At 57.0% G+C, this 12,717-nt stretch overlaps 5 protein-coding genes across 5 annotated transcripts; 3 read left to right on the plus strand and 2 right to left on the minus strand.

The window, feature by feature from the left end:
- Positions 1-875: 875 nt before the first annotated feature.
- Positions 876-3,524, plus strand: PSEUBRA_000644 (NatC N(alpha)-terminal acetyltransferase, Mak10 subunit; the record flags this gene model as incomplete). The annotated part of the gene is made up of 1 exon (XM_059464434.1): positions 876-3,524. The coding sequence occupies one exon, from the start codon at positions 876-878 to the stop codon at positions 3,522-3,524; it is 2,649 nt and encodes an 882-aa protein (XP_059321012.1).
- A 403-nt stretch (positions 3,525-3,927) lies between these two features.
- Positions 3,928-6,294, plus strand: PSEUBRA_000645 (DNA/RNA helicase, DEAD/DEAH box type, N-terminal; the record flags this gene model as incomplete). Its single annotated transcript, XM_016436211.2, has 1 exon — positions 3,928-6,294. The coding sequence occupies one exon, from the start codon at positions 3,928-3,930 to the stop codon at positions 6,292-6,294; it is 2,367 nt and encodes a 788-aa protein (XP_016295218.2).
- Positions 6,295-6,494: 200 nt separating this feature from the next.
- On the minus strand, positions 6,495-7,508 carry PSEUBRA_000646 (FeS cluster biogenesis; the record flags this gene model as incomplete). Its single annotated transcript, XM_016436238.2, has 1 exon — positions 6,495-7,508. One exon carries the CDS (start codon positions 7,506-7,508, stop codon positions 6,495-6,497), a length of 1,014 nt encoding a protein of 337 aa, XP_016295219.2.
- Positions 7,509-8,440: 932 nt separating this feature from the next.
- Positions 8,441-9,715, plus strand: PSEUBRA_000647 (ATPase, AAA-type, core; the record flags this gene model as incomplete). Its single annotated transcript, XM_016436205.1, has 1 exon — positions 8,441-9,715. The coding sequence occupies one exon, from the start codon at positions 8,441-8,443 to the stop codon at positions 9,713-9,715; it is 1,275 nt and encodes a 424-aa protein (XP_016295220.1).
- A 130-nt stretch (positions 9,716-9,845) lies between these two features.
- PSEUBRA_000648 (uncharacterized protein) lies at positions 9,846-11,816 on the minus strand (the record flags this gene model as incomplete). The annotated part of the gene is made up of 1 exon (XM_016436234.1): positions 9,846-11,816. The coding sequence occupies one exon, from the start codon at positions 11,814-11,816 to the stop codon at positions 9,846-9,848; it is 1,971 nt and encodes a 656-aa protein (XP_016295221.1).
- Between the last annotated feature and the right edge of the window lie 901 nt (positions 11,817-12,717).

Below are 12,717 nucleotides of genomic sequence, written 5' to 3' on the forward strand. Positions count from 1 at the left end.
TTGTGTTCCCCCCCATAGCACGAAGACCACCAAAAGTATTGACCGAGAATCGACCACTAAGCGAGCTTCGTCGAGGCAAGAAGCTCGCTTGCTTTCAGTTGGCCTCGCAGATCTCCCTTCGCCTTCTTGATTGCTTCGTCAGGAAAACGCTCGAAGGCAAAGGGGGTCCTTCTTTCTTCACCACCCACCGGTCAGGCGAGATGACAGCTCAGAGACGAACGAACGACGTCGATGGACGACACCGCAGTACAGCCTCGCAGGTGGGCGTCAGCAGGCTTGTCGTAGCATTGAGCGGCATTACATGCTGGCGGTACAGCTCCGGCAATCTCTTTGCATGGATCCACGAGTTTTGCGGGGCTCCTCGCTTCGATCATCACTCACAGGTCTGCCGTGCAGCGCCGGAGTGCATAGCCGAGGCTGCCATAGGCGACCGGCGAACTCGACTCGCACCTCTCACTCCAAAGGCAGCACGGCAACTTGGTCGACCCTGACTTCTTTTCTCTAGGCGTGCAGCCGGCCGACGCCTGCTCTGCAGAACAGACGCCTCTGAGCTGCTCAAAGGACGGGGAGCGGCTGAGCAATGCGTCGTTGGTTGGCCAGCTAGGGCACCACGGACCGATGTGAGAAGGTCTGTCGTGTCGGCATAACAGAAGTGAAAAATTGATTTTCAGGCAGTGAGACAGCCTGAATCTCACATCGTGGAGCCGGAAAAACCATCCACCCGCACTCGGCTTTCGAGGGCCACGAGACTCAGCTCAGATCTTCCAACACATGAGACCCTGAAGAGCTTCTTCTCGAGCTCTACCATCTTGGCTGTATGCGAGTCAGCTCGATGACCTAGCTGGTTGGTTTCCTGTCGACGCTATGCCAATAGCATGACTTCGAATCCGCCTCCGCTGACGCCTAGCGGCCCGGTCGATGATACGCACTCTGCGTCAAGGCTGCAAGGTCCAGACGTTCAGCGACAGGTGCACCTCCCCGAGGACAATACGTCATCGACCCAGAGCATGGTCGCGATGCCTCCTCGACCAGGCTACCGAGATGCTACAGCGCAGCTCTTATCGGCGTGCTCGCAGCTGCGAGATGGCCAGATGGTCGCAGTGCCTGACTTCACTCTGATGGACTCGATGGCCGCCGTCAAGATCATGGACGCCAGGATGGACTCGGGCATGCAATTGCCAGCCACAGAGCTGCCGGAATCGGACCGCTTGGACGGCTCAATGGTGACTTCTTCGACAGATGACTTTGACGCATTCAAGCCACTCACTGTACCTGATGCGCTCTGGATCATGGACCGACTTTTAGCATGCGAAGCAGCCTGGCATCAAGGCTCGGCGTTATCACAGACGCTCTATACCTGCCTCTATTTCCATGCCATCAAGAGCCTCTCGCACAAGCATCCGCGCTTCCAGCCTCCAAATGACAACTCGGAGCAAATGAATACAACAAGCGACCCCGAAGCCGGCAATTCGTCTGCAAACTCCTTTGTGCCCGATCGAACACCTCCGCAGCTCGTCTACAAGGTGCTGAGGGCGTTTATCCTCGGCACCGTCAAGGCGATCGATGTCGCCTGGTCAGAGCTCACGTCGAAACAGCATTTCCACGACGGCGAGGACTACTCGTCGGACAAGAATGGCCTCAGTCTGCTTGAGACCACCGATACCGGCTGCGTCGTCGCAGAACTTGACGATGCCTTGGAGTGGGTACAGTCGCAGCAAGCGGTCTTGCCCTCGGATTACATCGAATCGCTCAGGACCAGACTCAGCTTTCGGAAGCAGATGCTTTACGCGGCGAGACTACTCCAAAGTCCAGCCGAGGCAGCCCCTATCGATGTCGTGATGCACACCAAGTTTGCTCGCCGCAGCTGGTCACTTTTGAATCCGGCATCGGACACACCGCTCATTCCGACCGATGCTTCTCCATCAAGGCCCTGTTTGGACGACAACATGAACGGCAGAGAGTCGAAACTCATATCTCTGCAGCCTCCAAATCGGAACGCGGCACCGTCGAGTGCAGCCATAGCTGCTTTTGATCCGGCCTACAATCGGCGTCTCGCCTGGTGCCAGGCATTGAGACCGATATCACTGCCTAGCGCCGAGCACACCTGGCGCATCCTCAACGGCATCCTCGACGAGCTCCAGGACGTCGTCCGTGTCTTGCAGCGTCCTGGTTTCCTTTCTTGGAAGATCTTCTTCACCCACCGCGCCATCGACTACCAGTCATCACAGCCGCTGTCTGCGACTCCCTATGTGCGGTCGTTGATGCAGACTGCAATTTGCGACCGTAACATGATTGCCAGTCGTCTTCCCCTCGAATGGATTGCCGAAGCCTTCTTTCAAGAGATTGCACTCATCGATCCACTCCTTCTACGCCGTGCCTCGAGGATCGGTCGCAACAGTGTCGAGGGCGGCTCGCAGACCATGTGGAACGCGCCTCCTCCGCTTGGCCAGCGTATCCACTACTTTCAACAGAGGATCTCCGGTCAGCTTGTTCAGTATCTGACGACACTTTCACAGAATCGATCGCGATGCAAGCGCACGCTGGCCTCGAGGCTGTATCGCGAGTGGGTCAACATCTCGGAGGAAGCCAGCGACATCGGACGTCGTCTTGAGGAATGCCTCGCGCCAGGCGAGCGATACATCCCCGACTCGCTCTTTGCGGCCACGCAGCACGTATCGCTCGAGATTATGACGCAGATTACGCTTTCCGGCTTTGAACTCGACCTATACAGCAGCGGCACGGACAGCGAGAGCATGTGGTGGCTTGCCAGTCGCATTCAAGTCGAGCAGAAGATGGTCTGCACCGATCTTCGAGACGAGCTCTCCAGCTGGCTCGAACAGGCTGCACCGGACAAGAGACCTCGAGGATCCTCCTCGACGATTCTGTATCTATCGCGTCAGATCCTTCTCGCGCAGGCGTTGGAGCAGCTGTCCATTGGAACGACTTTCCTAATGCAACTTTCCGTCCAGCAGGGCGGTCTCACGAACGGCAAGAAGAATGATCAGCCCGTTCAATGGTCATCAAGCCGTAAGGAAGACCCAGATGGTCTCGAGCTCGCAGCAGCCGTGTTTGCGAGTCGGACCAAGTGGATGCGCACGAATGCTGCCCGAGCCAACGATCGAGAGGCTTCGGACCAGGACGATCCCTGCGAAACGCTCTGGCAAGACTATCTCAGTTTCAGCTCCGAGCTGCATGCCACGGCCCCGCTGAAGCTGCTGATGGTTGCGAAAGAAAGGCTGGATGAAGCCATTTTGCATCTGCAACATCTTGCAGGTACCTTGACCGAAGAGAAAGGTTCCAATCTCGGAGAGCAGGGCTTCAACGACTTTGTCGCATCTCTTTTCACAACAGCGCACCACAATCGAGAGGTGCTGGAGCAAGTGGCAGACTCGGAATCCTTGAAGAACGGTGCAAGTGACGACCGAGCCCCATTGAAAGGCTCAAAAGGCAAAGCGCTGACAGAATGGGTCTTCGAGCATCCTTGGTTCCCAAAGTGGATGCCTGATCAAGGTTCCCAAGCATAGCAGAACGCGACACGATTCGCACCTCACACATATACCCTTGCAATAGACACACTTAGAGATCGGCTACCGACACGCTACTCGCAGAGAAAGCTGAGTGTCTGTGATTGTGCCGAAGCTTTGCCTCACCAGAGCTCTGTCGGCTGCAGCATACAAACGTATATCGGGGCGCGATATGATCAGCGCCGAGATCCGAGCTAGCTCCACTTTTTCTTTGCGAGGGTCCAGCTAGAAGCTTTTTCTCAAAATTCGTGCAGCTGCCGGTCCTTCTTGATGAAGCTCAGTTGCAAGCTTCTTTGGTCCTCACATTCATCCTACCATCATTGACGACATCGACTCAGTGCTGTCGCTGCTCGATCGAAGGACGCAAAGCGACTCATAGCACTCGATCCGGTCCGGGCTCAAGATGCTGCGTGCCGTAGGCAGTGCCTCGAGGCATGTCGAGGTACAGGTCTGCAAGCGTACAGCGACCCCTCATGGTCACCTTGCTGCCTCCTCGAGCCGTCGATCCTTGACGCACTCGATCCCTGGCTGCTCTCACAGATCATATTCACAATCTTTCTCATCACGCGAAGGATCGTCGCTCACCGGCCAGAGCAGCTCTACCGCCAGGCTACGGGAGCCCATCGAGATTCGACGCACGGACAGGCATCGATGCTATTCGACAACCGGGGGTGCATCGATAACGGAGGCAGACTCGACGGAGCTCGAAGATCCGGCATTAGACACAACGTCGGAGACGGCTCCAAATGCCAAAGGCGTGCAGGACAAGTTCCAAAGACTGGGTCTGAACGCCAACATTAGTCGCCAGATCGTCGCCACACATCCCAACATCCGACAACCAACGCCAGCACAGTCCGCGCTTATACCGGCGATCCTCTCTCCGACCGATGTCATCCTCCGCGCTCATACAGGCACAGGAAAGTCATTCGGTATTCTCTTGGCGCTGCTCAGCAAGCCACGCATTGTGTTTCGAGAGCCCACACCTCAAGACACCGAATCCTCGCAGAGCCGGCGGAGAAAGCCACAGACAGGTATCGCCTCCATCATCATGGTGCCGAGCAACGAGCTCGCTCATCAGTACATGCGGTGGGCCCGCTCTCTGTTTCCGACATCAACTTTGCCCTCGCTGGATCCGGTCATCCAGTGCCTGGTCCGTGGAAACGAAGCGCTCACACCAGAGGAAGAGCTGAAACGACTCAAGAAGACCCCGCCACACATCCTCATCGGCACGCCTGGACGCATCAAGGACATTCTGGACATGTCTGCGGGCTCGACGCTGCTCGGCCTTGATACGTTGAAGACGCTGGTGTTGGACGAAGCCGATGCGGTGCTGCAACTTCCAGGGCGCTTTCCATCACACAAGCAACGCTGGAAGCACGAGGTTCACAAGGCACCCGGATTGCTTGTTCTCAACGACATTATGAAGCGAAGGGCAACGTTCTCTGGCGGTGAGAAGCATCTCTCTGCTGGCTTGGAGAACAGGCCAGGCAAGAAGAGAGACGAGCGCAGGCCACCGGAGCATGTTCGTCGAAACGTCTACCAAGCTGCTGAACGCTCGTCAGCCAACGCTACCGACCCAAACACTGGACTGACGCTTCCGAAACCACGGGGGCCCGGCGTTCATCCCTTGCAGCTAGTGGCGACCAGTGCTACAGCGAACTCGGTGATGCGCCACTTCTTTGGAGCTCGGACGGGCTGGCTACGAACCGGAGCTAAGGACGGCGGCATGACGTTTGCTCTGCAAGTTGGTCGATGGATCGATCTCACCGGCCTCAGCGGCAAGAGCATGGTCGATCAAGGCATTCGAGGGCTGTTCGGAGCGAAAGAACGCTCTCGAGCCGAGTCGTTGATCGAAACGTCGCTGGAGCAAAAGCCATCCACAATGCCCTCCTCGATCGAGCACACGTGTATCGTCGTAGACGAAGCGCCGCTGTCCAAGCAGCTGTCATCGGTGCCGCTGCGCAACTTTGAGCCCAAGCTCGCCAGAAAGAAGGAAGGTCCCATCCACACCACAGGGTCCGAATCAAGCAGCGGCCTCGACGACGATCTGATGATCATCAAGCCCGAGGACGAACCGCAAGAACACGAGATGGACCAGACGCTGATCGAGGCCCTCGCCTTCAGCTTTGCCTCGGAAGGAGTTGAACGTGGACTGGCGCTCATACCGGCACGATGGAGTCTGCTCAAGACGCGCGCCTCGCTCGAAGCGCTGGGTGTGACTGTTCGGCTTGCATCCGACGTGACTTCGGCTGCTTCGTCCGCCACGCCAGAGTTGTTTTTGCTGCAGACCACTTCTTCTCGCGGTCTCGACATTCCCTCGCTCTCGCACGTGTTTCTCGTCGGATACGCTTCCGTCATCGATGCAGTGCAGTACGTCCACTCTGCCGGGCGAGTGGCACGTATCGGCGGCGATCCGGACGCGCCTACGACCGGCAAGGTGGTCACATTGCTTCGCGGCTTGCCACATGACACGCCGTTGCCCTCTGACGCCCAAAGCGAAGGTGCACCAGCCGCTCCGAAGAAAGCCCTCTCCACGTCGGAAGCCAAGATGGCCAACGTGTTTAGGCGACTCGGAGTGGTCCCGAAGAAGTTTGATCTCGGTCTGCTGACCTCTCGAGCTGTCGATGCGGCGGCTACGGGAGCACAATTGGAGAAGCTCGAATCAGAGCAGCCCGAGACCGTCGTCGAATCAAGCGAAGGCGAAAAGGACAAAGCCGAAAACAAGGTCGAAGAGGAGCAAAAGGAAGAGCCGACTCAACCCTCGCCATGATGTCGGAGGGCCTGTCGCTGGAGGCTCTGTTCCGATTCAAGTTTCACACCATATTGTACTCTAGACACACTCACACGCAACTCATCTTTCCATACACAACCACAGCAAGTATGACCAAAGAAATGTCCTGAATAGAGAAGGTGAGTGGGGATACCAACTTGACGATTAAACCCGACCACTGCTTTGAGGGCCTGCGCTCTTTATGTAAGGAACGACTCTCCGCAGCCGCACGCCTCCTTGACGTTCGGGTTGTTGAAGACAAACTTGGCGCTGAGTCGGTCCTCCTGCCAATCCATCTCGCTGCCGATGATGCTGAAGAGCGCCTTGCTGTCGATCAACACCTCGACACCGTCTTGCTTGACCCTCTCGTCGAAGCGACCGGCTTCCTTGGGCGAAATGTACTCGAGGTGGTAGCTCATACCCGCACATCCCTTGTTGCGAACGCCGACGCGGATGAGCTTCGGGCCTGAGTCGGATTCCATCAATGCTCGCAGACGGAGTACTGCGGTGGGCGTCAGCTTGAGCGCAGCCGTGCGCGAGCGGAACTTGGTGCCTCGATCCGAAGTGGTCTTTTTGGGTGCAGGAGTGGTGTTGGAAGATGCTTCGGGCATGGTGGCGGCTACCTTGGGATCTTGAGCCAGCTCTGCTGCTTGCGAGGGAGTGAGATTGGACGATGGTGCTGGATCAGCAGCACTTGGTGCGGGTGTAGCAGGTGATGGAGTTGGTGCGGACTCGTTGCCGGTGGACACTGCCGCTACTCGAGGATCCTTCTGCGACTTTGGCGAAGCTGGTGAAGACGGCGACAGTGTCGCACACGCTGGGTCCACGCTTGCGGTTTCGGTCGAGTCTGAGCGACTGACATTGCTAGACTTCGGAGCAAATGCCGGGTTAAAAGAGGCGGAGGAAGATGTGGACGTGCTAGAGGAAGGCGTCTGAGACTGCGCTTTGGATGAGGATGTCGGAGACAGACGGTGAGTCGATGTGGACAGCCATCTTGGACGAGAGGCCGTTGGCCTTGAGTCGATGACCTGACGCGAAGACGACGCTCGCAGCGATACGCTGGTGCCGGTGGACGCTAGCTGACGAGGTGGCAGTGCGCGAGCGGAGATAGACAAGGCGCTACCTCTCGCAGCGGCAGGGTATAAGAATGGTAGCATCGCCACATTCCGCGATGCCGCGACCATCGACGATGACGAGGCGGCTTGTATAGACATGCTCGTGGGTGATGCAGGCTGCTTGATTGGCAAGCGAGCGTGCGCAAGGTGAATATAAGAGCGAATGTGGTTGAGAAGGGTGGTGATGATAGTTGAAGGTGAAGAGGAGATTCTCCGGTGTTGTTTCAGGCGGAATCGCAAAATGACGCCGATCCTTCAGGTCGGGCGTGTCGGTGGCTGTCGGATGCTCCACCTTTGGAAATTTGTGCTGAGCTGACTGAGTCCAAATCACCCGCCTGTCGCAAAGCGCTCTGCTGCCGGGTTTTTCTCTAAGTCCGGCAAAACCCTCGACACCGCTTTGCCCTGACATTTGCGAGCTCTTCCATTGGCTGCTCAGCCTCGAGTCAAGCAGGTCGACAGATCCCTCTATGGACTGCGACAACTCAGTAGCTACGACTGACAGTGAATTATGGGCTGAACACAGTTGCGCAAGACGCTCCACGAAGCGTGACATGTTCATCCAGGACTTGTCGCCAAGGTTGAAGATCGGGAGCTGAGTCGATCTAGCAGATGTGGCGACCGCTAAACAATTCTGCGCCGTGTTACACCGAGACCTGGCTAGGCTTCGGCGAAAATAAAGGTGATCGAACCCTCGCTTTGGCTCCTTGAGGTGGCGCGTCGACTGCGAAGTGGAGCAACACAGAGCATAGGCCTCAATCTCAGACACCATCTCCTCACCGTCATCATCAGATCCAAGCTCTCGCTCTCACCTCGCTTCTCAGCATCCGTCATCCATCAACAGCTCACTCGGAGTAGCGCTAGCGCTGAAATCGACAGCAGCTTCGTCCTCGACCTTCGACACCAGCTACCGTTCCGTCGTACGCATTTCAATTCGTCCCATCTAGAGTCGCTTAGGAGACGGCTTCAAAGGAGTCAGCTCATCGACACTACGAAAGACATTCCCCGCTTCATCCAGCCAACGGCGACCCATCATGTCTGCAGCAGTCACAACACACGCGGCCGAGTCGGCAACCGGCCACGCATCAGGCGCTTCGCTCGCCAACATTGGAGGCGCCGCAGCTTCCGCAAATGCTCTCGGCATCCAGTCCTTCTACCAGTCCAAGATTCGATCGTACGAGATCCTCATCAACCAAAAGACTCAGAACCTGCGTCGTCTCGAAGCGCAAAGAAATGCTCTCAATGCCCGTGTCCGACTTCTTCGCGAGGAGCTCCAGCTTCTTCAGGAGCCAGGCTCGTACGTCGGCGAGGTTGTCAAGGTGATGGGCAAGAAGAAGGTGCTCGTCAAGGTACAGCCTGAGGGCAAGTATGTGGTCGACATCGCCTCCGACATCGACATCTCCACCCTCACACCGACACTGCGCGTTGCCCTCCGCTCCGATTCCTACACCCTTCACAAAGTGCTCCCCAACAAGATCGACCCTCTTGTCTCGCTTATGATGGTCGAGAAGGTTCCAGATTCCACCTACGAGATGGTCGGTGGTCTTGACCGTCAGATTAAGGAGATCAAAGAGGTTATTGAGCTGCCCGTCAAGCACCCAGAGCTCTTCGAATCGCTTGGTATCGCGCAGCCCAAGGGTGTTCTGCTCTACGGTCCTCCTGGTACCGGCAAGACGCTGCTTGCGCGAGCGGTAGCCCACCACACCGACTGTCGCTTCATTCGTGTCTCTGGTTCCGAACTCGTGCAAAAGTACATCGGCGAAGGCTCGCGTATGGTCCGAGAGCTCTTCGTCATGGCGCGAGAGCACGCGCCTTCCATCATCTTCATGGACGAGATCGACAGCATTGGTTCGTCCCGTGGCGAGAGTGGTTCCGGCGGTGGTGACTCGGAGGTGCAGCGTACCATGCTCGAGCTTCTCAACCAGCTCGACGGTTTCGAGGGCACCAAGAACATCAAGGTCATCATGGCCACCAACCGTATTGACATCCTCGACTCGGCTCTCCTGCGTCCTGGTCGTATCGACCGCAAGATCGAATTCCCTCCTCCGGGCCCCGAGGCTCGTGTCTCGATCCTCCGCATCCACAGCCGAAAGATGTCGTTGCAACGAGGCATCAACCTCCGTGCGCTGGCCGAAAAGATGGGCCAATGTTCGGGTGCCGAGGTGCGAGGTATCTGCACCGAAGCCGGCATGTACGCGTTGAGAGAGCGTCGTCAACACGTCTCGCACGAAGACTTCGAGCTCGCCATTGCAAAGGTCCTCCGCGCCCAGGCCTCGTCCGAGACCTCGGTCAACAAGCTCTTCACCTGATTTCATCTTCGCCTTTCCTTCTTTGTTCTCGCACTCATGTACCACCAGCACTTCACGGCCAATTTCCTTTCTCACTGTTCACTCGTCTCGGACGCCTCGCTTCGCTTGACTGGTCAGATTTTGTTCGCATTCACGAGGCAAGCTGATCTGAGAACAGCTTCTCCCACCACGCAATCTCCTCCTGAACGATGTTGCGCCCGTTGTCATCGACGACGCCATCAACGAACGATTTGGCTCCCTGTGCGAATAGCCAATCTGCGAGCTGCGCCGACGTGGTGCCGGCCGTCGCTCCGATTTGAATTGGTCTTTGTCGTAGCTGCTTGATGTGCTGAACCAGGCTGTGCAGTTCGGTCGCCATCTCAGCGCTCGCTTTGGCGTCCGCAGTCGCGGCACAGACATTTGCCCGGACCAGCAATGCGCGGAGCAGATGGAATACAGCCTCTGCCTCGAGCGACAGGCTCTCCCAGCCACCGGGTGGAGGGAGCGCCGCTGATCTCGATGCGCTCGCCGGAGCAGGTCGAAGAATCCACCCAAGTCCAATCTCTGTCACGGCCTTGCGAGCGTACAGCCTCGCATTGTCGACGAGCTTGCCTCGAGTACCTTTCGCCCCCGCAATACCTGCAGCCTCGAAACCTGGGTGCGAGCGGAAGATCGACAGGCTGGAGAGTGCTAGCAGAATCCGACATCGGGCGCGAGATGTGGGCGTCGAGGTGTTGGCCTGGCCGAGTACGGCTACGGAGCCACCGCCTGCAGCAGAGGTGTCGAGAGCGGCGAGGGCTTGTGAGAAGAGTTTACTGCTCGAAGTGGCGAGCGCCCAGATAGCGGCGACGCCTGCCTCGGCTGGTTCGAGGCGGAGCGAGAGGCGACACAGATTCTGGCAAGCCTCGCCAACGTCGCAGAGCGTAGCCACTTCTGCGTCCTTTCGACCGCTGCTCGGCTTGGTGGCGGAGGGCGACGCGATCAGCCGGGAGGACCAATCGTTGGCCAGCTGCATTGTAGATTCCACTTCGCTGCTTATCTGCGAAGGTGTCGAGCCCAGTTCGAATGCCTTGCTGAGGCTGGCCACGCGTGCTAAGAAAGCAGACCGCTCGACTTCTTGCCATCTCGCTGCGACCTCCGACGATGCTTGCGCAGCGTCGTTGCTCGTTGATGGAAGAGAGGCTGTTGAGCCGGCATCAGTGACCACCGCCTGCGCTCTTGCGACTACCTGGTCCACGGCGGTGTTGAAAGTCAATACATCGCCCGCCGCAGAAGCGGCTTCGATCATCGACGTCAAACACGCCAGCAATGACAGGAGCGTCTCCATCAGCGATGCAGGTGTGACCAGCGATGAAGTGTAGCCGTATACATCGTCTCCGCCGTTGACGCTCTGCATGTCGTCTTCGTCCGCGTCCGTGCCCGCTGCCTCTGTTGACGACTCGACCGGCGGCTCGGCGGCGTTCTCTGTGGTCTTTTGATCTTGAAGAATGACGTGCTGCCCGTCTGCTACCTGTTGGAAGATCGTCATCGCCTGCTGCCACAGCAATGTCGATGATATTGAGCCCTGCGGTCCCTGTGCGATCGAACGTGAGGATTCCAGTCCCTGTGGCCAGCCCAGCTCCTGAACCGCCTCGGCGAGAGTCTGCGTCGATGTTGCGAGCTGCGTCATCGTGTCTAGCTTGAACGGATTCGGCAACGAGCCGTCGACGGGAAGTGGTGGCGCTAGCCCCGTGGCTTCTTGCGACGACGTGATGGCTTCGACCAACGACTTCAGGTTCTCTGGCGGCAAAGCGAACTGCGTAGCAAGCAAAAAGTGTATCCTCGAGGCGTTGTAGAGCGCATCGGCTCTCCTCTCGACGAAATTGCCAGCGAGCGAGACTGCCCGAGCATATAGCGTACCCGCCTGAATGTAGAAGCGCTGTGCTTTCGGACCGAACTGGAAGCGCTCGCCCTTCTCCTCGAGCTCGACACCATCTTGCATGGCTTCGTCGTAGTCATTGTAGCTGTTCGGGTCGACCGGTCCGAATGGGTTAGCATTGCGACCCCGGCTTGACGAGGCGGTCCCGCCGTTTGACGACGACGACGGCAGACTCGTCACCTTTGGCATGCGTTTTGGCGCCATCTTGACTGCTGATCGGCGACAATAGCTTCGAGCGCGAGGCAAAGTTGAGAAGGAAAGGAAGAAAGCGCTTGCCGAGCTCAAAACCGGATGTGGAGCTTGTTTGGAGACAAAATTGTGCATCTCCAAAATGTTGTTAACATTGTTGAGCCTTGAGTCCTGCACATGAATATTGAGCTTTGAGTCTTGCAGACTCATGACAGAGAAAAGAGGAGCACCCAACAACAGCAGTCTGGCAGCTGTAACGCCAAAGAAGAAGACCAGGCAAGGTTCAGCTGCCAACGCCAAATCTCCGAGCAAGCAGAAGGTCCTCAAAGATGTGATTGGGGAGGCAGTTGGCGTGATCAAGAACCCAGATCAACAAAAGGGAGCAGGACTGGATCTACACCCAAAAAGTCTACCAACTTCTCAATTTGTTGCATCATCTTGGCGCCATTGACTTCCCTGAACCGCCAACCAAGGGGAAGAACAGCTACCCAATGATCTGCGGCATCACCTACGCCAACAACAAAGAAGAGGAAGACAACTCCAACAGGATCATAGCTGTGGAGGAGATTTGTCTGGTTAACAAAGAGGACTCAGACAAAGGCGTTTGCTGGGATTCCAACAAGGACTGCTTTGTGACTGGCTACAAATTGTTATGGGTTTGCTCAAGAGGCATGGGTCATTGCCAAATTCACAACTTTGGCAATGCAAGCCTGGCTTGGGCCAAACTTGAGCTAGCTTCTCAAGGGACGGATAGCCGCTATCAAGGATCACTCCAGGAAGCTTTGCAAGTGATCAGCAGGGGCAATACAGGACACGGCCAGGGTTACAAGGGTTAGGGTTAGGGTTAGGGTTAGGGTTAGGGTTAGGGTTAGGGTTAGGGTTAGGGTTAGGGTTAGGGTTAGGGTTAGGGTTAGGG

The sequence above is a fragment of the Kalmanozyma brasiliensis genome (genome assembly GCF_000497045.1).
Source record: "Kalmanozyma brasiliensis GHG001 unplaced genomic scaffold PSEUBRA_SCAF1, whole genome shotgun sequence".
Taxonomy (NCBI): Eukaryota; Fungi; Basidiomycota; class Ustilaginomycetes; order Ustilaginales; genus Kalmanozyma; species Kalmanozyma brasiliensis.